The sequence below is a fragment of the Heterodontus francisci genome, chromosome 19 (assembly GCF_036365525.1).
Source record: "Heterodontus francisci isolate sHetFra1 chromosome 19, sHetFra1.hap1, whole genome shotgun sequence".
Taxonomy (NCBI): domain Eukaryota; kingdom Metazoa; phylum Chordata; class Chondrichthyes; order Heterodontiformes; family Heterodontidae; genus Heterodontus; species Heterodontus francisci.
Genome location: NC_090389.1, coordinates 7,316,674 through 7,338,982, shown reverse-complemented (window position 1 = coordinate 7,338,982; position 22,309 = coordinate 7,316,674). Strand labels below are relative to the sequence as shown.

The window sequence follows — 22,309 nt, the reverse complement described above, 5'->3', positions numbered from 1 at the left end:
TCAGCAGGTATCTCTGGGCCTCTGCTGATTATTCCATTTTTCCAGCCCAAGAACACTGATCCCAACTGCAGTGGCCCAGTGCTACCCTGAAATCAGCTAACGCAACAAACACCACATATTGAACCTGCACCTTCTTGAACTGTATGGCTCAGTTACAGTGCAGGCAGTGCATTTACCCACTGTTCAACCAGTGGCGGCTGAGGTAGGAGACCTTGGAGGAATCATAGATTTTTGTGGAACAATGAGCCGAATAGATCTTGGAGAAGTTATTTAATGTTCCAGTGTCTCTAATGGTTATGCACTGTATGGGGAAACTTTCTTCATCATTAGGAGTCACAGTGCACTGTTGCATTAGTGAGGTACATTTGTGTAGGTCACAGGTATGGGAGGGTCCCTGGTATTAAAATACTGAGATTAGTGAGCCCAGGGACTTTAGGGGGCCCTAAATTAGCTTTTAAAATGCTACATTTCTTCACCATCTTGTGTAACAAAAGAAGACATCGCTTGTGATTTCTTTAAGAACTAGAATATCTCCTACCTTATAATGTAAATGTCGGATTTTCCTGCTGACTTCCCAGTCTTTCTTTCTTTCACTATTCTCTTCCATCCTTCTGGAAGTTCAGGGTAACATCCTCGGGATATTTCAGGATCCAAAGCATGAATGATAGGGCCAGCTTCAGACAATGAAGAGTTTGTGTTTCCAGCATTCATCAATTCAGGGTTTAAGACATCTTTTTTTGGTGATTTTTTTTGGAAACAGTGTTTATCTTTGCTGATCTCACTGCAAGGAGGCACATCCATCAGGTAAACTTTTTAATTTTTCTCCTTACTGAAAATAAATCACAATTAAGTTAATTCATATTTTGTTTTCCCCATTTATAAAAATGTATATTCCTACTGAATTTTACAATTATCATGATGAGGCACATCAATGATGGTGAATGAATGCAACTAACTTATTATGAGGCTATAGGGTCTGTACTAGGCACTCCCAAGTCTGGCATAGCATGGACTAGGTGGGCAGCAAAACTTTCTTGATACCACCCCAAATGCCTCCTGGTTAAATATTCCATGAGTTAGATGGTCAGCAAACGTCCTCTATGTTACCCCAAAAATATGCTTTAAATGCCAATATTTTATTTTATTTATTTAGAGATACAACACTGAAACAGGCCCTTTGGCCCACCAAGTCTGTGCCGGCCAACAACCACCCATTTATACAAATCCTACATTAATCACATATTCCCTACCACATCTCCACCATTCTCCTACCACCTACCTACACTAGGGGCAATTTACAATGGCCAATTTACCTAGCAACCTGCAAGTCTTTGGCTGTGTGAGGAAACCGGACCACCTGGCGGAAACCCACGTGGTCACAGGGAGAACTTGCAAACTCCGCACAGGCAGTACCCAGAACTGAACCCGGGTCTCTGGAGCTGTGAGGCCGTGGTGCTAACCACTGTGCCACCCAGAACTTCAGAAAACAACTGGCAAAGCTCATGAAACCCTTGTGGCCTCTCTATGTGCTAATTAGTGTCAAGCTGTGGGCAGTTCAAGAATATAGAGGTACTCATTAGAAATTGGCCTGAGATTTTCCAAACTCACTTCGTACAGGACCTGCAGGAGCTTGTAATGGTTCTGTTATTGCCATTTACATCTCCTCTGGACCCAACTTTTGTTCATTCAGTGTCCCATTACCACACCTTCTTCCTTGCACCATTATTTCTTTTGTTACTTTTTAAATTTATTCATGGGATGAGAGCATCGCTGGCAAGGCCAGTATTTATTGCCCATCCCCAATTGCCCTTGTGGTGGTAAGCCGCTTTCTTGAACCGCTGCCGTACATGTGGTGTAGGTACGCCCACAGTGCTGTTAGGAAGGGAGTTCCAGGATTTTGACCCAGTGACGATGGAGTAATGACGATATATTTCCAATTGAGGATGGTGTGAGACTTGGTAGGGAACTTGCTGCTCGTCCTTCTAGGTGGTAGAGGTCGTGGGTTTAGAAGGTGCTGTCAAAGGAGCCTTGGTGAGTTGTTGCAGTGCATCTTTAGATGATACACACTGCAGCCACAAAGCGCCAGTGGTGGAGAGTGAATGTTTAAGGTGGTGGATCGGGTGCCAATCAAGCAGGTTGTTTTGTCCTGGATGGTATTGAGCTTCTGAAGTGTTGTTGGAGTTGCACTCATCCAGGCAAGTGGAGAGTATTGCAACACACTCCTGCCATCCATCCTATCACCAACCTTCTCCCGAAACGTTAACTTTGTTTCTCTCTCTACAGACACTGCCTCATCTGCTACTTACTGCTGCTAAGTAGTTCCAATATTTGCTGTTATTATTTCATGTGCGACTTACATATCTACTAAATCATAGCATCACAGAATAGCTACAGCACAGGAGGCCGCCATTTGGCCCATTGTGTGGGTGCCAGCTCTCTGCAAGATCACCACATCTCGTCCCACACCCTTGCCCTTTCCCTGTAGCCCTGCAAATTTTCTCTCTTCAGCTGCTTATCCAATTTCCTCTTGAAAGCCCTGATTCTATCTGCCTCCACTATACTCTCAAGCAGTGCATTCAGATCCTAACCGTTTACTGTGTAAAAAGGTTTTTCCTCTAGTCGCCATTGGTTCTTTTGCCAACCACTTTAAATTGGTGTCCTCTGGTTCTCAACCCTTCCACCAATGGGAAGTTTTTCTCTATCTATACCCCTCATGATTTTGAACACTATCAAATCTCCTCTCAACCTTTTCTTCTCTAAGGAGAAAACTCCAACTTCTCCAATCTTTCCAAATAACTGAGGTCCCTCATCCCTCGAATCACTTTTGTAAGGTTTTTCTGGACCCTTTCTAAAGCTTTCACATCCTTCTGATAATGTGGTGCCCAGAATTGGACACAATACTCCATTTGAGGTTCATCATAACTTCCTTGCTTTTGTACTCTATTCCTCTATTTATAAAGCCCAGGATCCTATATGCCTTTTTAACCACTTTCTCAACCTGCCCTGCCACCTTAAACAATTTGTGCACATAAACCCATAGATGCTTACGCACCCCCTTTAAAATTGTAACCTTTATTTTATATTGCTTTTCCTATCAAAATGCATCACTTTACAGCACTAACATCTACCCCGTGTCTGCCCATTCCACTAGCCTATGTCTTCTTGAAGTTTATTACCATCTTCCTCACAGTTCACAATACTTCCAGGTTTTCTGTCATCTGCAAAGTCTGAAATTGTGCCCTGCCCACCCAAGTGTGGGTCATTAATATAGATCAGATGATGATTTTCATCACATCACTATCAGCTGGTGGGAGAGGAACATGCAGTACAGGACATGACTTTATTAGTAACACTGGATTTATACTGGTGAACCACTCCCCCACCCCCCCTCCACAAGAGAAATTCTACCCCACGTGTACAGGTGTTAAGGAATAATTGACCAGCGAATCTGCCTATCTTATAAAAAACGTTAACTACCTGTCATTACCCTCAGATTATCGCAGAGAGCCAGAAACCCTGACACAAAGAATCAGATTGTCCACTGGTAGCACTCTGCCTTCTTAATCAGATGGTTGCAGGTTCAAGCCTCACTCTTGGATTTAGGCACATAATTTAGGTTGACACTCCAGTGTAGTACTGAGGCAGTACTGCACTGTCAGAGGTGCTGTCTTATCAGATAAAACAGTAAATTGAGACCCCATCCGCCTGTTCAGGTGGGCGTCACTGGCCAGGCCAGCATCTTTTGCCCATCCCTAATTGCCCTTGAGAAGGTGGTGGTCAGCTGACTTCTTGAACCACTGCAATCCATGTAAAGTAAATACACCCACAGTGCTGTTAGGAAGGGAATTCCAGGATGTTGACCCAGTGACAGTGAAGGAAGGGCGATATAGTTCCAAGTCAGGATGGTGTGTGGCTTGGAGGGGAACTTGCAGGTGGTGGTGTTCTCATGCGTTTGCCGCCCTTGTCCTTCTAGTTGGTAGAGGTCGCCAGTTTGGAAGGCGCTGTCTAAGGAGCCTTGGTGCGTTGCTGCAGTGCATCTTGTAGATGGTACACACTGCTGCCACTGTGCGTCGGTGGTGGAGGGAGTGAATGTTTGTGGATGGTGTGCCAATTAAACGGGCTGCTTTGTCCTGGATGGTGTCGAGCTTCTTGAGTGTTGTTGGAGCTGCTCCCATCCAGGCAAGTGGAGAGTATTCCATTACACTCCTGACTTGTGCCTTGTAGATGGTGGACAGGCTTTGGGGAGTCAGGAGGTGAGTTACTTGCTGCAGGATTCCTAGTCTCTGACCTGTTTTTGTAGCTACTCCAGTTGTTCCTGATCAATGGTAACCCCTAGGATGTTGGTGGGGGATCGTAATGCCATTGAATGTCAAGGAGAGATGGTTAGATTCTCTCTTGTTGGATATGGTCATTGCCTGGCAATTGTGTGGCGCGAATGTAACTTGCCATTTATCAACCCAAGTCTGGATATTGTCCAGGTCTTGCTGCATTTCTACACGGACTGCTTCAGTATCGGAGGAGACACGAATGGTGAACACTGTGCAGTCATCAGCGAACATCCCCACTTCTGACCTTATGATTGAAGGAAGGTCATTGATGAAGCAGCTGAAGATGGCTGGGCCGAGGACACTACCCTGAGGAACTCCAGCAGTGATGTCCTGGGGCTGAGATGATTGACGTCCAACAGCCACAACCATCTTCCTTTGCGCTAGGTATGACTCCAGCCAGCGGAGAGTTTTCCCCCGATTCCCATTGACCTCACTTTTGCTAGGGCTCCTTGATGTTATACTCTGTCAAATGCTGCCTTGATGTCAAGGGCAGTCACTCTCACCTCACCTCTTGAGTTCAGCTCTTTTGTCCATGTTTGAACCAAGGCTGTCATGAGGTCTGGAGCTGAGTGGCCCTGGCAGAAACCAAACTGAGCATCACTGCGCAGGTTATTGCTAAGCAAGTGCCGCTTGATAGCACTGTCGATGACACCTTCAATCATTTTACTGATGATTAAGAGTCGACTGATGGGGCGGAAATTGGCTGGGTTGGACTTGTCCTGCTTTTTGTGTACAGGACATACCTGGGCAATTTCCTACATTGACGGGTAGATGCCAGTGTTGTAGCTGTACTGGAACAGCTTGGCTAGGGGAGCGGCAAGTTCTGAAGCACAAGTCTTCAGTACTATTGCTGGAATACTGTCAGGGCTAATTTCTTTGCAGTTCTCCTCCTCCTCCTCCCTCTCTCTCTACACCCCCCTCCTCCTCCTCCTCTCCCTCCCTACCCCCCCCTCCTCCTCCTCTCCCTCCCTACCCCCCTCCTCCTCTCCCTCCCGACCCCCCTCCTCCTCTTCTCCCTCCCGACCCCCCCCTCCTCTTCTCCCTCCCGACCCCCCCCTCCTCTTCTCCCTCCCTACCCCCCCTCCTCTTCTCCCTCCCTACCCCCCCTCCTCCTCTCCCTCCCTACCCCCCTCCTCCTCTCCCTCCCTACCCTCCTCCTCCTCTCCCTCCCTACCCTCCTCCTCTCCCTCCCTACCCCCCTCCTCCTCTCCCTCCCTACCCCCCTCCTCCTCTCCCTCCCTACCCCCCTCCTCCTCTCCCTACCCCCCTCCTCCTCCTCTCTCTCCCTACCCCCCTCCTCCTCTCTCTCCCTCCCTACCCCCCTCCTCCTCCTCTCCCTCCCTACCCCCCTCCTCCTCCTCTCTCTCTCTCCCTCCCTACCCCCCTCCTCCTCCTCCTCTCTCTCCCTCCCTACCCCGCTCCTCCTCTCTCTCCCTCCCTACCCCCCTCCTCCTCCTCCTCCTCTCTCTCCCTCCCTACCCCGCTCCTCCTCTCTCTCCCTCCCTACCCCCCCCCTCCTCCTCCTCCTCCTCCTCCTCTCTCTCTCTCTCTCTCTCCTTCCCTACCCTCCTCCTCTCCCCAAGAATGCAACATCCGACACCAGGTCAGGTTTAGCACCCGGAGGACTGATGAGTAAATTCAGCCACCTCTCGGAAGATTAAAGCAACTGGAATTGGAAAACCTCGCAAACCCACCATTGCCCGGTTCTCCCCGAAATGCCAGAGATTATTCCCACTGGCTCCGCAACTAGACGCTCAGCGCCGCCATTTTCAAAGTCGGTCAAATCTCGCCCCCTCCACATCTCGCGCCATTTCATCCATCATCTGGCGACGGCTGGCAAGGACGCCGTGCGCATGCGTCTTGTCCCGGCTGTTACTCAGGCAGAAGCCCCAAGGCTGGAGAGTGTTTACGCAGAGGTGAAGCCATTCATTGGCACACAATAGGGAATATGCGGGCCGTTCCTACCTGGATAGACAGAGTACACGATAGGGAGAAGGTCGAACAGTGGTAAGGAGCTGGCGTCGCGGCCATTCTCCTGGTTGCTACGAGGCAACCCGGTTTCTAATGTCAACAGGCAAAGCGAAGGGGGGAGGGCAACCAAACACTGAGGGTCAACCGTAATCTGAGGGTCAACTGCACACGGCGGGGGGGGGGGGGGGGGGGGGGGGAACAGCAATACACTGAGGATCAACAATACACGGGGGGGGCAACAATACACTGAGGATCAACAATACACAGGGGGGGCAACAATACACTGAGGATCAACAATACACAGGGGGGGCAACAATACACTGAGGATCAACAATACACAGGGGGGGCAACAATACACTGAGGGTCAACAATACACAGGGGGGGCAACAATACACTGAGGATCAACAATACACAGGGGGGGCAACAATACACTGAGGATCAACAATACACAGGGGGGGGCAACAATACACTGAGGGTCAACCGTAAACTGGTGATCAACCGTAATCTGAGGGTCAACTGTACACGGGGGGGGGGGGGGGGGGGGCAACAATACACTGAGGATCAACAATACACAGGGGGGGCAACAATACACTGAGGATCAACAATACACGGGGGGGGGCAACAATACACTGAGGATCAACAATACACAGGGGGGGCAACAATACACTGAGGATCAACAATACACGGGGGGGCAACAATACACTGAGGATCAACAATACACAGGGGGGGGCAACAATACACTGAGGATCAACAATACACAGGGGGGGGCAACAATACACTGAGGATCAACAATACACGGGGGGGCAACAATACACTGAGGATGTAAACTGGCGATCAACCGTAATCTGAGGGTCAACTGCACACGGGGGGGGGGGGGGGGGGGAGGGGGTGGGGGTGGGGGAACAGCAATACACTGAGGATGGACAATACACAGGGGGGGGGGGGCAACAATACACTGAGGATCAACAATACACGGGGGGGGGGCAACAATACACTGAGGATCAACAATACACGGGGGGGGGGCAATAATACACTGAGGATCAACAATACACGGGGGGGGGGCAACAATACACTGAGGATCAACAATACACAGGGGGGGCAACAATACACTGAGGATCAACAATACACGGGGGGGGGGCAACAATACACTGAGGATCAACAATACACGGGGGGGGGCAACAATACACTGAGGATCAACAATACACAGGGGGGGGGCAACAATACACTGAGGATCAACAATACACGGGGGGGGCAACAATACACTGAGGATCAACAATACACGGGGGGGGCAACAATACACTGAGGATCAACAATACACGGGGGGGGGGCAACAATACACTGAGGATCAACCATACACAGGGGGGGCAACAATACACTGAGGATCAACAATACACTGGGGGGGGCAACAATACACTGGAAGTGACTGGTACACTGGGGTGTCACTAATAAATTGCGGGGGGGAGGTCACTGATACACTTGGGGTCACTAATACACTGGGGGTGGAAAATGCACAAGGTGTCACTAAAACATTGGGTGGGGAATCACTAAAACACTGAGGGGAGGATAGTGCACAGGGGGGGTCACTAAAGCACTGGGGGTGGATAATACGCTGGAGTGCACTCATACACTTGGGGGCAATAATACACTGAGGGGCAAAGAGGGGCAGTAATAGACTGGCGGACAATAATGCACTGGGGTCACTAATACACTGGGGGACGCTCACTGGGAGTCAGTAATCCATTGGGGAGCACTCATGCTGGGGGGCAATAATACACTGAGGATCACCATACACTGGGTGTCACTAATACATGGGGGTGAGTGGATAGTACACTGGGGGCACTAATACACTGAGGCAGTAATACACTGGGGGAGTGGATAATACACTGGGGGGCAATAATACACTGAGGGTCACTAATATACAGGGGGTCAGTAATAAACTGGGTGGCACATGCATTGGCGGGCAATAATATGCTGAGCGACACTAATACACAGGGCGGCACCCGTACTGGTGGGCAATAATACGCTGAGGGTCACTAATACACTGGAGCGTGGATAATACACCAGGGGGCAGAAAATACACTTGGGGTCAGTACTACACTGAGGTTCACTAATACACTGGGGGGTGGATAATAAACTGGGGGGTGGATATTACACTGGGGGGTGGCGAATACTTTGGGGGTCAGTATTACACTGGTAGGGGACTAAGACACTGGGGGTCAGTAATACACTGGGGGTGGATAGTACACAGGGTGTAGAAAATATACTGGGGCTGTAATACACTGGGAGGCACGAAGACCTTGTGGTGGGACGGTGGATAATACACTGAGGGTCACTGGGGCGGCACAGTGGCGCAGTGGTTAGCACCGCAGCCTCACAGCTCCAGCGACCCGGGTTCAGTTCTGGGTACTGCCTGTGTGGAGTTTGCAAGTTCTCCCTGTGACCGCGTGGGTTTCCGCCAGGTGCTCCAGTTTCCTCCCACAGCCAAAGACTTGCAGGTTGATAGGTAAATTGGCCATTGTAAATTGCCCCTAGTGTAGGTAGGTGGTAGGAGAATTGAAGGAAGGTGGAGATGTGGTAGGGAATATGGGGTTAATGTAGGATTAGTATAAATGGGTGGTTGTTGGTCAGCACAGACTCGGTGGGCCGAAGGGCCTGTTTCAGTGCTGTATCTCTCTATGACTATGACTCTAATACACTGGAGGGCAATAATACACTGAGAAGTGAATAATGCACTAGGGGTGAAAATATACTGGGGGTGGATTATACATGGGGGGCAATAATACACTGGGGAGCAACAATACACTGAGGGGGTCACATTGGGGGTGCAGTAATACACTGGGGAGTGGATAATACACTGGGGGTCACTCATACACTGGGGGGTCAGTAATACATTTGTGGGGGGGTTCACATACACTGGGGGGTGGATAATACACTGGGGGGCAGTGGCCCTAATACAGTGGGTGTCAGTAATACACTGGGTGGGGGGGGGTGGATAATGCACTGGCGGGTCACTATTACACTGTGGGTTAGTAATACAATGGGGAGTGGATAATACACTGAGGGGCACTAATACATTGGGGGGCAGTAATACACTGGGATGTGGATAATATACTGGGGGGGGTACATACACTGAAGGTTACTAATATATTGGGAGGGTCACTAATGCACTGGGGGGCATTAATGCACTGAGGGTCACTAATACACTGGGGGCAACAATACACTGGGGGACAGTAATACAGTGAGGAGTGGAGAATGCACTAGGGAAGAAAATGTACTGGCTGTGGATAATACACTGCCAGGGCAATAATACATTGAATAGTGGATTATACATTGGGGGGATATATACTGAGGAGTTAATAATGCACTGGGGTGGTGGTGGGTAATACACTGCAGAGGTGGATATTATTGAGAGGGTGATAATAATACACTGGGCGGCAATAACGCAGTGAGGAGTGGATAATACACTGGGGGGCAATAATACACTGGGGGGTAATATACACTGGGGGATGGATAAAACACTGGGGGGTAATATACACTGGGGGATGGATACACTGGCAGATGGATAATACACTGGGGGGCAATATACACTGGGGGATGGATAATACACTGGGGGGCAATATACACTGGTAGATGGATAATACACTGGGGGGCAATATACACTGGGAGATGGATAATACACTGGGGGATGGATGATACACTGGGGGGATGGATGATACACTGGGGGGCAATATACACTGGGGGATGGATAATACACTGGGGGGCAATATACACTGGGAGATGGATAATACACTGGGGGGCAATATACACTGGGAGATGGATAATACACTGGGGGGTAATATACACTGGGAGATGGATAAGACACTGGGGGATGGATAATACACTGGGGGGTAATATGCACTGGGGGATGGATGATACACTGGGGGGCAATATACACTGGGAGATGGATAATACACTGGGGGATGGATAATACACTGGGGGGTAATATGCACTGGGGGATGGATGATACACTGGGGGGCAATATGCACTGGGAGATGGATAATTCCCTGGGGGGTAATATACACTGGGGTATGGATAATACACTGGGGGGCAATATACACTGGGAGATGGATAATACACTGGGGGGCAATATACACTGGGAGATGGATAATACACTGGGGGATGGATAATACACTGGGGGATGGATGATACACTGGGGGGCAATATACACTGGGAGATGGATAATACACTGGGAGATGGATAATACACTGGGGGGCAATATACACTGGGCGATGGATAATACACTGGGGGATGGATAATTCACTGGGGGGTAATATACACTGGGGGATGGATAATACACTGGGGGGCAATAATGCACTGAGGAGTGGATAATACACTGGGGGATGGATAATACACTGGGGGGTAATATACACTGGGGGATGGATAATACACTGGGGGATGGATAATACACTGAGGGATGGATAATACTCTGGGGGGTAATATGCACTGGGGGATGGATGATACACTGGGGGGCAATATACACTGGGGGATGGATAATACACTGGGGGGCAATATACACTGGGAGATGGATAATACACTGGGAGATGGATAATACACTGGGGGACAATATACACTGGGAGATGGATAATACACTGGGGGGGCAATATACACTGGGAGATGGATAATACACTGGGGGGCAATATACACTGGGAGATGGATAATACACTGGGGGGCAATATACACTGGGAGATGGATAATACACTGGGGGGCAATATACACTGGGAGATGGATAATACACTGGGGGGCAATATACACTGGGAGATGGATAATACACTGGGGGGGCAATATACACTGGAAGATGGATAATGCACTTGTTAATTCATACACTGGGGGAATAATATAGGGGAGAGAACAGTTAATACTTGGAGAGGAACACTATCAAGCATGTCTGTGTTCTGTACTTAATTATTGGAAGAAATTCCTGATTATAATTGCGCATCAGTTCATTACTTCTAAATTTCTAAAAACATTTTTTCATTTTCATATTTCTTCAGTATTTATGATATTGCATTCAAACCAGATGGAACCCAGCTGATAGTAGCAACGGGGAACAGAGTTCTGGTATGTTAAATACGTTTGTCAACTTTTAATTTTTCACACATTTACTTCATTGTAGATCTCACGTGGCACTGCAATCAGTGAGCCCTCTTCATTGTGTTGCCTTGGGAAGCCAGAACTGGCATTGATCTTATGGGGCACAGATACTGGTAGTGATGAACTGCCAAGAATGGGTTGAATAGAGGCCAACTGGCAGTGGATGAACATATTAAGTGACCAACTATCTTTGTCCTTCCACGAATGAAAACCAACATGGCTGTCAAAGTGGAAGCTCAGAGAGAAAAATAAACACTGTTTGACATATACACCTAGTGACCAAAACCCACAACTGCATGGAAATACAAAGGTGTTCTTTTAGACTATTCTTCCATCACAAGCTGTCACATTCACTGAAATATCCTGTCAAAAAGAATTACAGGCATCACCAGAGAAGCATGAATTGCAGACGTGGATGCAATTAAAATGAGAAATCCCATAGAGATGTTTATGTCAGATTTCAAAGCACGATGGGACAGAAATAATGGTTTAATATGTAGTAATTAGTACACTTCTGTGATAGTTATGTATCTACAGATCATTCTCTGTCATCCTTTTTGAATTTTCTCCCAACATATTAAAATGTTCAAAATTGGCACACAACTGTGGCTATATCACTTGTTGTACAGGTTTGAATAACCTGTGTTGATCAATACTCAGCCCATCCAATTAGTTAGTCTAGATCCTTTCTGAATTCTGACAGTCTTTTGCTTGGCCATTTTAGATTGGTCATGGCCATGTTCATAACATAGCAGTACCCTTCTCTTTATTGTTATGAATATGGACAGATCTCTGCAGAAGACCAGTTTTCCTCCTGGAAATGCTCAGTTCCTAGGTGTGAAAGAATAATTTATGGGTTTCCCCTGAATTAGGTGGGGGTGGAGTGCTTGCATCACCAGCAGGTGCAAGCAAAGGACAGCCACATGGTTGAGCTTGGAGGCCCCAAAATGACCTTTCACCACAATAGGTTTGGCTAAGTAACTGCCTGCCCTCCCGCCCCCTCACATAGGTCATCTGAGAGGGTCCGGCAATGGAGGCCTAAAGAAGTATATGTCACCGTTTCTGCACAGGTAACTAACAAAACTTTGGGGCTATTTTTGAAGAGCAGCCAGAAGCCCCCCAACAGCTGGCGGCCTTTACTGCTGTAAGCCTCAGAGATCTGCAACAGCAGTTGCATCTCTGCCCTCAATCTGGGCATAGGCCCCACCCAAGAGGCTGGCCAACGCTTGGGATACGTACAGATTCTGGAAATTCAAGTCAGGTCAGCTGGCGCATTGTTGGAGATGTCCAGCTCTAACCCTGTATTCAGTTTGTAACATTGACGGTATAGATGGAGATGTAAAGTAAATGTAAAGATGTGAATTAGAATATGGTGTGTTCTATTTCTAGGTATACGATACTTCTGATGGAACCCTCATTCAGCCACTCAAGGGACACAGGGATACTGTCTACTGTGTGGCCTATGCTAAAGATGGTAGGTGACAAGAGTTATGTACCTGAGGAATAGACTAACATTCATTGCAGCAATATCTATTTTGTTAGAGCCTTTTTTCTATTATGTTCTCTCTCCTCATCTCCTCCATCTGCATTAGTGACACTTATTGACCATTGTACAATTTTGTCTCTAATTATACCCAAGTTCATCAGGTCCACTTGGGACCCACTCGATGATAGCTTGTCTCTATCAGGAGCACTTGCTGTACAGAAATTGTGGGGGTGATGCACATTTGTATGAAGTGAACCCATATAGACTTTGTCTTCTGAAGGCTGAGTGCGAATCCGTGGATTTGGTTGTCCTCTGGTAACTTTCAGAAGTAGCCATTTAGCAAGTGTGAGTCCAAACAGTGTGTTGGCAGGGTATCCAGCCATTTGGGACATTACAGCCAAGTTTGCTCCTGGCTTTATTCAAAATGCAAACATGCACTTTCTAGCAGGGGTCCTGGATATTGATCAACTTCAGGACCCCAACTTGTTTCCTCTTTCGAGTGCTGAGACCAATTGTAATGCACCAATGGTTTTCCTAAACAAGAGCGGCTAATTCAACACAAACTGATAATTGAATTGGGAAACTGCTGGTCTGTATTGTCGTTTATGTACTGACGTTCCCAGCAGAGGCACTGGGATTCAGTTCATCTCTGAATCAAGTTTAACCATGTTTCTCATTGCCAGTTCTGTTCTGTTTTCTCCCAGTAACGTTTTTCATTGCTAGGCAAGAGTACAGTCAGTTAAACCACTTCCAGGCCCCTAGTGCTATGTAATTGGCCACGAGGAGATGTGTGACACTGGTCCCAGAACTGGTCTGCAAAGTTTTGGAAATTAAAAGAAAGACGTCCTGCATTCTGTCTTTAGGCAGATTTGCACAGTGCTAATTTGTGATATCAAGGCTGCTATAAGGAGTTCACTTATGAACATTGCCAATGGAGACCAGATGTGTACGGCTGCTATCCACTCATGGTGGCAATAGCACCTTATTCAGGTGTCACGCTGTTTTGAATCTGCAATTTTGAAACTCAAATCATTAAAAGTTTGAGAATGAAAATGAATTTGAGCTTGTTTTATTTCTGAATTAATTGACCGTGATTATCTTAGGTAAGCGATTTGCATCAGGTTCCACTGACAAGAGTATTATTATCTGGACCTCTAAACTCGAAGGCATCTTGAAGTATACGTGAGTATCTTTCATTTGTTTCTTTTTCTCCTAAACTGTTCATTGTGGAATGTTTGGAAATATTTTGACATCAAAATGAGAAACAAATACTGATTTTAAAAGCTGGTGCCATAAAAATAATTATTTGATCTCTGTTTAAAAATGAACTGAAAAAACCCCCCCAAAAAAGTACCACTACCTTTCCCTTACCATTGCTTGCAGGTCCAAGAGAAGGTGGGACAGTGGGTGGAAGGCAGAGGAAAGAGCAAGAGATAAGTGGCAGGCAAGGGCTGACACTGTCAAAGGAGGAGTGACCCCAGGAGTGTAGGCCCAAAGTGGTGAGGGAAGCAAGCGGTAGAATCAGTGGGTAAAGTAGCATGGTGGTTATGCTACTAGACTAATACTCCAGAGGCCTGGACTAATGATCCAGACACATGAGTTCAAATCCCACTGAGGCAGCTGGGAAATTTAAATTCAGTTAATTAAATAAATCTAGAATGAAAATCTAGTCTCTGTAATGGTGACCATGAAACTACCGGATAGCCATTAAAAACTCATCTGGTTCAGTAATGTCCTTTATGGAAGTTTCATAGCATCTGGCCAAACATGGTCAAGGAAAGATCCTGATGATGATCACCTACTGCCCTCCCTCAGCTGATGAACCAGTACTCCTCCATGTTGAACACCACTTGGAAGAACCCTTGAGGGTAGCAAGGGCACACAATATACTCTGGTGGGGATTTCACCATTCATCTCCAAGAGTGGCTCAGTAGCACCACTACTAACCGAGTTGGCCAAGTCCTAAAGAACATAACTGCCAGTCTGTGTCTGCGGCAGGTGGTGAGAGAACCAACACGAGGGAAAAGCTTACTTGACCTTGTCCTCGCCAAGGTACCTGTCTCAGATGCATCTGTCCGTAACAGTATTGGTAAGAGTGAACCATTACATAATCTTTATGGAGACGAAGTTCTGTCTTCACACTGAAGAGACCCTTCATCACATGTGGCACTACAAAAGTGCTAAATGAGATAGATTCAGAATAGCTCTAAACTGGGCATCCATGAGGAACTGTGGACCATCATCGGTGGCAGAATTTTATTCCACCGCGATCTGTAACAGCATGGCCCAGCATGTCCCTCACTCTACCATTGTCATCAAGCCAGGGAACCAACCTTGGTTCAATGAGGAATATAGGAGAGCATGCCAGGAGCAGCAACAGATGAACCTCAAAATGAGGTGCCAATCTGGTGAAGCCACAACACAGGACTACATTCATTCTAATCAGTGGAAGCAGCATGCTATAGACAGATCAGATAAATCTGCAGTCCTGCCACATCCAGTTGTGAATGGTGGTGGACAATTAAACAACTAACCGCTAAAGACTGCTTTTCTATTCTTCCTACCAAAGTGGATAACCTCACATTTTCCCATATTCTACTCCATCTGCTAAATTTTTGCTCACTCACTTAACCTAGCTATATCCCTTTTCAGACTATTTGTGTTCTCTTCACAACTTGCTTTCCTACCTATCTTTGTATCATCAGCAAATTTGGCTACAATACACTAGGTCCCTTCATCCAAGTCATTAATATAGATTGTAAATAGTTGAGGCCTCAGCAGTGATCCCTGTAGCACCCCACTAGTTACAGTTTGCCAACCTGAAAATGACCTATTTTTTCTGACACTCTGTTTCCTGTGAGTTAACCAGTTCTTTATCTATGCTAATATATTACCACCAACACCATGAACTATTGTGCAGTAACCTTTTATGTGGCACCTTATCAAATCTCTTTTAGAAGTCCAAATACACTACATCTACTGGTTCCCCTTTATCCACCCTGGTTGTTACATCCTCAAAAAACTTGAATAAATTTGTAAAACATGATTTCCCTTTCATAAAACCATGTTGACTCTGCTTGATTGTATTATGATTTTCTAAATGTCCTGCTACTATTTCCTTAATAATAGATTTCAGTATTTTCCCAATGACAGACATGAGGCCAACTGGCCTATAGTTTCCTGCTTTCTCTCTCCTTACTTTCTTAAATAGGGCCATTACATTTGCGGTTTTCTAATTTGCTGGGTCCTTTCCAGAATCTAGGGAATTTTGGAAGATTACAGTTAAGGCATCCACTCTCTCTGCAGCCACTTCTTTTAAGAATCTAGGATACAGGCCATCAGGTACAGGAAACTTGTCAGCTTTTAGACCCATTAGTTTTCCTAATACTTTTTCTCTAGTGATTATGATTGTTTTAAGTTCCTCTCTCCCTTTTTCCCTTGATTTTCTACTGTTTTTGGGATGCTTTTAGTGTCTTCTAACATGGAGACAGATACTAAATGCTTGTTCAAAGTCTCTGCCATTTCCTTGGTATTCTCCCATCTCATCCTCTAAGGGACCAACGTTTACTTTGGCTACTCTCTTCCTTTTATGCACTTGTAGGAGTTCTTACTATTTGTTTTTATATTTCTTGCCAGTTTACTCTCATATTCTAATTGCTTCCTTTTTTTTAGAGGTTTCTAAAATTTTCCCAATCTTCTGGCCTACTACTAATCTTCGCAGCATTTTATTCCTTTTTTTCGATTTGATACTATCCTTAACTTCCTTAGTTAGCCGCAATTGGTCTATCCTTTTCTTCACTTCTTTCTTCCTCAATAGAAAATATCTTTGTTAAGAATTATGAAATATCTCCTTAAATGTTTGCCACTGCTTATTGAGTGTTTTACCGTTCAACCTATTTTTCCAGTCTACTTTAGTCAACTCTGTCTTCATACCTTTGTAATCGCCTTTTTTAAGTTTAAGACACTATCTTCAGACCCAAGTTTCTCACCTTCCAACTGAATGTGAAATTCATCATGTTACGATTACTCTTCCCTACAGGATCCTTTACTCTGAGATCATGAATTAATCCTGTTTCATTACAGGTTACCAAGTCTAAAATAGCCTGTTCCCTGGTTGGTTCCACAGTGTACTGTTCTAAGAAACTGTCCCGAATACTCTCAATGAACATGTCCTCACCTTTTCAAATTTGATTTGTCCAGTCGATGTGAAGATTAAAATTGCCCACGATTATTGCAGTACCTTTTCTACAAGCCCCTATTATTTCTTGATTTATACTTCGTCCCACAGTGTAGCTACTGTTAGGGAGCCTGTAAACTACTCCCACCAGTGTCGTCTTTCCCTTCTTATTCACCCAAACTGATTCTGCATCTTGATCTTCCAAACCAGGATCATTTCTCACTATTTACCAGTCTTATCCTATATTAACAGAGCACTACATCTCCTTTTCCTTTCTTCCTATCCTTTTGAAATGTTAAATGCCCTTGATTATATAGTTCCTAGCCTTGGTCACCTGACAACCACATCTCTAATGGCTATCAGTTCATACCCATTTATTTCTATTTGCACCATCAATTCATCTATCTTGTTATGAATGCTGTGTACATTCAGATAAAGAACATTGAATTCTGTTTTTTTACCATTTACCCCGACTCTGACCCCACTGCTGGTGCACTCCTACATTTGTATACTCTGTCCCTTCTTGTCACACTCTGGTTATTACCCATTTTGCTACCTTGCACTACTGCCTTGTCCTTTCTCTTTAACTTTCTAAATTTCTCCTCACCTGAACCGTCCCCCCGACTATTTAGTTTAAAGCCCACTCTACAGCTCTAGTTATTCAATTTGCCAGGACAGTGGTCCCAGTGAAGCCCATTCCAACAGAACAACTCCCTCATTTCCCCAGTAGTGGTGCCAATACCCCATGAATTGAAACCCATTTTTCCCACACCAATTTTTGCGTCACACATTCAATTCTCTGATCTTATTTACTCTATGCCAACTTGCTTAAGGCCTCAGATAGTATTCCAGAGATTATTACCTTTGTGGTTCTGCTTTTTAATTTAGCCCCTAGCTGTTCATACTGCCTTCAGAAATTTTATGGCACTGTTCCTACAATATAGAAGCAAAAACTGGAAATATTCAAGAAGCATTTGAGTACTGCCATGTGGGAGATGTAAGTTTCTATGGAAGGATGAGCTGGATGGGTTGAATGGTCTCCAATATTCGCATTGATCCTTGTGAAATTCTGAAGAGGGAGAAGAGAGAAGAAATGAATACAAAGAGGGAGATGAAAACAACGAGTAGAAGAGTTGAACGCGGATACAGATACCACAATGAGCTACCGCCATTCAGAGAAAGGCAAAGAAAATACGGACCGACACAAAAAGATTTAGAATTACAGAAGAGTACAGTACAGATGGAGGTTATTGGCTCAATCGAGCCCATGCTGGCTCTTTCAAAGAAAATCTAGTTAGTCCCACTCTCACTTTTTCCCCATATCCCTGCAATTTTTTTTCCTTCAAGTATTTATCCGATTTTGTTTGGAAACCTACTATTGAATCTGTATTTGCCATCTTATCAGGTAGTACATTCCAAATCCTAACCAATTGTTGCATAAAAAAAGTTTGTCCTCATGTCAATAATGTCTTTAAGGGAAAGAAATCTGTCCTTACCCCATCTGGCCTGCATGTGACCGCTGACCCACAGAAATGTGGTTGACTCTTAATTGTCCTCTGAAATGGCCTAGCAAGTCAGTTGTATCAAACCGCTACAGAAAGGTTGAGAAAGAATAAAACTGGACGAACCACCCGGGTTAGGCACCAGAAATGACAAAGACACACCCTGCCCAGTGATCCCTGCGATGTCCTCCTCTCTAACATCTGGGAACTTGTGCCCAAATTGAGAGAGTTGTTCCACAGACTAGTCAAGCAACAGCCTACCATAGTCATACTCAACTAATTATGCCTTACACCCAATGCCCCAGACTCCTCGCCGTCCCTGGGTGTGTCTTGTCCCACCGGCAGGACAGACCCACTAAAGGTGGCAGCACAGTGGTATACAATCAGGAGAGAATGGTCCTGGGAGACCTCAACAATGACTCTGGACTCCATGAAGTCTTATGGCATCAGGCCAAACATAGGCAAGGAAACCTCCTACTGATTACCATTTACCGCCCCCCCCCCCCACCCCCCCCTCAGCTGATGAATCAGTACTCCTCCATGTTGAACACCACTTGGAAGAACCACTGAGAATGTGCTCTGGGTGTGGGACTTCAATGTCCATCACCAAGAGTGGCTTGGTAGCACCACAACTGACAGAGCTGGCTGAGTCCTGAAGGACATTTCTGCCAGACTGGGCCTGTGTCAGGTGGTGAGAGAACCAACATGAGGGAAAAACCTACTTGATCTCGCCCTTACCAATCTACCTGTCACAAATGCATCTGTCCAGTATTGACAGTATTGATGGGAGTGATCACTGCACAGTCTTTGTGGTGACAAAGTCCCATTTCACACTGAGGACACCCTCCATCCCGTTGTGTGGCACTACCACTGTGCTAAATGGGATAGATTCAGAATAGATCTAGCAGCTCAAAACTGGGCATCCATGAGGCGCTGTGGGCTATCAGCAGCAGCAGAATTGTATTCAATCTGTAACCTCATGCCCAGAATATCCCTCACACTATTATTGCCATCAAGCCAGGGGATCAATCCTGGTTCAACGACGAGTGCAGGCGAGCATGCCAGGAGCAGCACTAGACATACCTAGACAAAAAAAATGAGTTGTCAACCTGATGAAGCTGGACTACATGCATGCTAAACAGCGGAAACCAAATGCAATAGAGCAAAGCAATCCCACACCAAAAGATTAGATCAAAGCTCTGCAGTCCTGTCACTTCCAGTCGTGAATGGTGGTGAACAAATAATCAAGGAAGAGGCTCCACAATATTCCCATCCTCAACGAAGGGGAAACCCAGCACATCAGAGAAAACGGCAAGGCTGAAGCATTTGCAGTCATCTTCAGCCAGAAGTGCCGAGTGAATGATCCATCTCGGCCTCCTCCTGAGGATCCCAGCATCACAAATGCCAATCTTCAGCCAATATGATTTGCAGTACATGATATCGAGAAATAGCCGAAGGCACTGGATATAGAAAAGGCTATGGGCACTGACAGCATCCCAGCTGTACTGCTGAAGACTTGTGCTCCAGAATTAGCCGCACTCCTAGCCAAGCTGTTCCAGTACAGCTACAATACTGGCATCTATCCAAGAAAGTGGAAAACTGCCCAGGGATGTCCTGTCCACAAAAAAGCATGGTAAAGCCAATCCTGCCAATTACACCCCCATCAGTCATCAGCAAAGTGATGCAAGTTATCATTGACAGTGCTGTCAAGCGCCACTTACTCAGCAAATAACCTGTTCACCAATGCTCAGTTTGGGTTCTGCCAGGGGCACTCAGCTCCAGACCTCATTACAGCCTTGGTCCGTACATGGATGAAGGATCTGAATTCCAGAGATACAGTGAGAGTGACTGCCTTTGACATCAAGGCAGCATTTGACCGAGGGTGGCATCAAAGAACCCTAGCAAAATTGAAGTAATTGGGAATCGGGGAAAACTCCCCCTGGTTGGAGTTAGATGTAGCACAATGGAATCATCTCAGCCCCAGGACAATGCTGCTGGAGTTCCTCAGGGTAATGTCCTAGGCTCAACCATCTTCAGTTGCTTCGTCAATGACTTACCCTCCATCATAAGGTCAGAAGTGGGGATGTTCACTGAAGATTGCACAATGTTCAGTACCATTCGAGATTCCTCAGATACTGAAGCAGCCTGTGCCCAAATGCAGCAAGAGCAGGACAACATTCAGGTTTGGGCTGATAAGTGGCAAGTAACATTCATGCAACACAAGTGCCAGGCAATGACCATCTCCAACAAGAGACAATCTAACCATCTCCCCTTGATGATCAACGGCATTGCCATCACTGAATCCCCCACCAGCAACATCCTGGGGGTTAGCATTAACCAGAAACCTAAATGGACCAGCCAGCTAAATACTGTGGCTACAAGAGGTGGTCAGAGGCTGGGAATTCTGCACTAAAATAAAAACAAGATACTGCAGATGCTGGAAACCTGAAATAAAAACAAGAAATGCTGGAAATACTCAGCAGGTCTGGCAGCATCTGTGGAGAGAGAAGCGGAGTTAACGTTTCAGGTCAGTGACCCTTCATCAGATCTGTCCACAGATGCTGCCAGACCTGTTGAGTATTTCCAGCATTTCTTGTTTTTATTATAGCTGGGAATTCTGCATTGAGTAACTCACTTCCTGACTCCCCAAAGTCTCTCCATCATCTAGAAGGCACAAATCAGGAGTGATGGAATAATCTCCACTTGCCTTGATGAGTGCTGCTCCAACAACACTCAAGAAGATCAACACCATCCAGGGCAAAGGAGCTCTTTGATCAGCTTGATCAGTAGCCCATCCAGCACCTTAAACATTCACTTCCTCTGCCACCGGCGCACAGTGGCACAGTGTGTACCATCTACAAGATATGCTGCAGCAACTTGCCAAGCCTCCTTCGACAGCACCTTATGAACCCGCGACCTCTACTGCTTAGAAGGACAAGGGCAGCAGATGCATGGAAGCATCATCACCTGCAAGTTCACCTCCAAGCCACACACCATCCTGACTTGGAACTATATCGCTGTTCCTTCACTGTCACTGGGTCAAAAACCTGGAACTCTCTCCCTAACAGCACTGTGGGAGTACCTATGCCACATGGACTTCAGTGTTCAAGAAGACAGCTCACCACCACCTTCTCAAGGGCAATTAGGGAAGGACAACAAATGCTGATTCTCACATCCCACGAAAGAACATGAAAACAAAGTCACCTTTGGTTCTTTTTCCAACACCTTAAATCTGTGTCCTCTGGTTATTGATCCTTCAGCCACTGGAAAGTTTTGTATTGTCTATATTGGGCGGCACAGTGGTGCAGTGGTTAGCACCGCAGCCTCACAGCTCCAGCGACCCGGGTTCAATTCTGGGTACTGCCTGTGTGGAGTTTGCAAGTTCTCCCTGTGTTTGCGTGGGTTTCCTCCGGGTGCTCCGGTTTCCTCCCACATGCCAAAAGACTTGCAGGTTGGTAGGTAAATTGGCCATTATAAATTGCCCCTAGTATAGGTAGGTGGTAGGGAAATATAGGGACAGGTGGGGATGTGGTAGGAATATGGAATTAGTGTAGGATTAGTATAAATGGGTGGTTGATGGTTGGCACAGACTCGGTGGGCCGAAGGGCCTGTTTCAGTGCTGTATTTGTAACTAACTAACTAACTAAACCTGTCCTGATTTCAAACACCTCTATCAAATATCCTCTGAGACGTGTCTGCTCTAAGGAGAATAACC

At 46.2% G+C, this 22,309-nt stretch overlaps 2 protein-coding genes across 6 annotated transcripts in view; one reads left to right on the top strand and one right to left on the bottom strand.

Moving 5' to 3' along the window:
* mbd4 (methyl-CpG binding domain protein 4) overlaps positions 1-6,188 on the bottom strand; it is a 136,187-nt gene extending 129,999 nt beyond the window's left edge. For 3 of the 5 annotated variants that reach the window (XM_068051344.1, XM_068051345.1, XM_068051346.1), the window contains exons 1-2: positions 6,023-6,186; positions 539-829 (exon numbers count right to left, since the gene is read on the bottom strand). In XM_068051344.1, coding sequence (XP_067907445.1) covers positions 539-801 — 263 coding nt within the window. In that variant the 5' untranslated portion in view covers positions 802-829; positions 6,023-6,186. Of the gene's footprint in view, positions 1-538; positions 830-6,022 lie in introns of all 5 variants that reach the window. The other 2 variants (XM_068051342.1, XM_068051341.1) reach the window with 2 other exon arrangements.
* Positions 6,171-22,309, top strand: part of ift122 (intraflagellar transport 122 homolog (Chlamydomonas)) — a 229,911-nt gene continuing 213,772 nt past the window's right edge. Inside the window, exons 1-4 of the mRNA XM_068051340.1 lie at positions 6,171-6,335; positions 11,330-11,396; positions 12,819-12,903; positions 14,019-14,097. Of these exons, the coding sequence (XP_067907441.1) occupies positions 6,277-6,335; positions 11,330-11,396; positions 12,819-12,903; positions 14,019-14,097 (290 nt within the window). The 5' untranslated portion in view covers positions 6,171-6,276. The remainder of the gene's footprint in view (positions 6,336-11,329; positions 11,397-12,818; positions 12,904-14,018; positions 14,098-22,309) is intronic.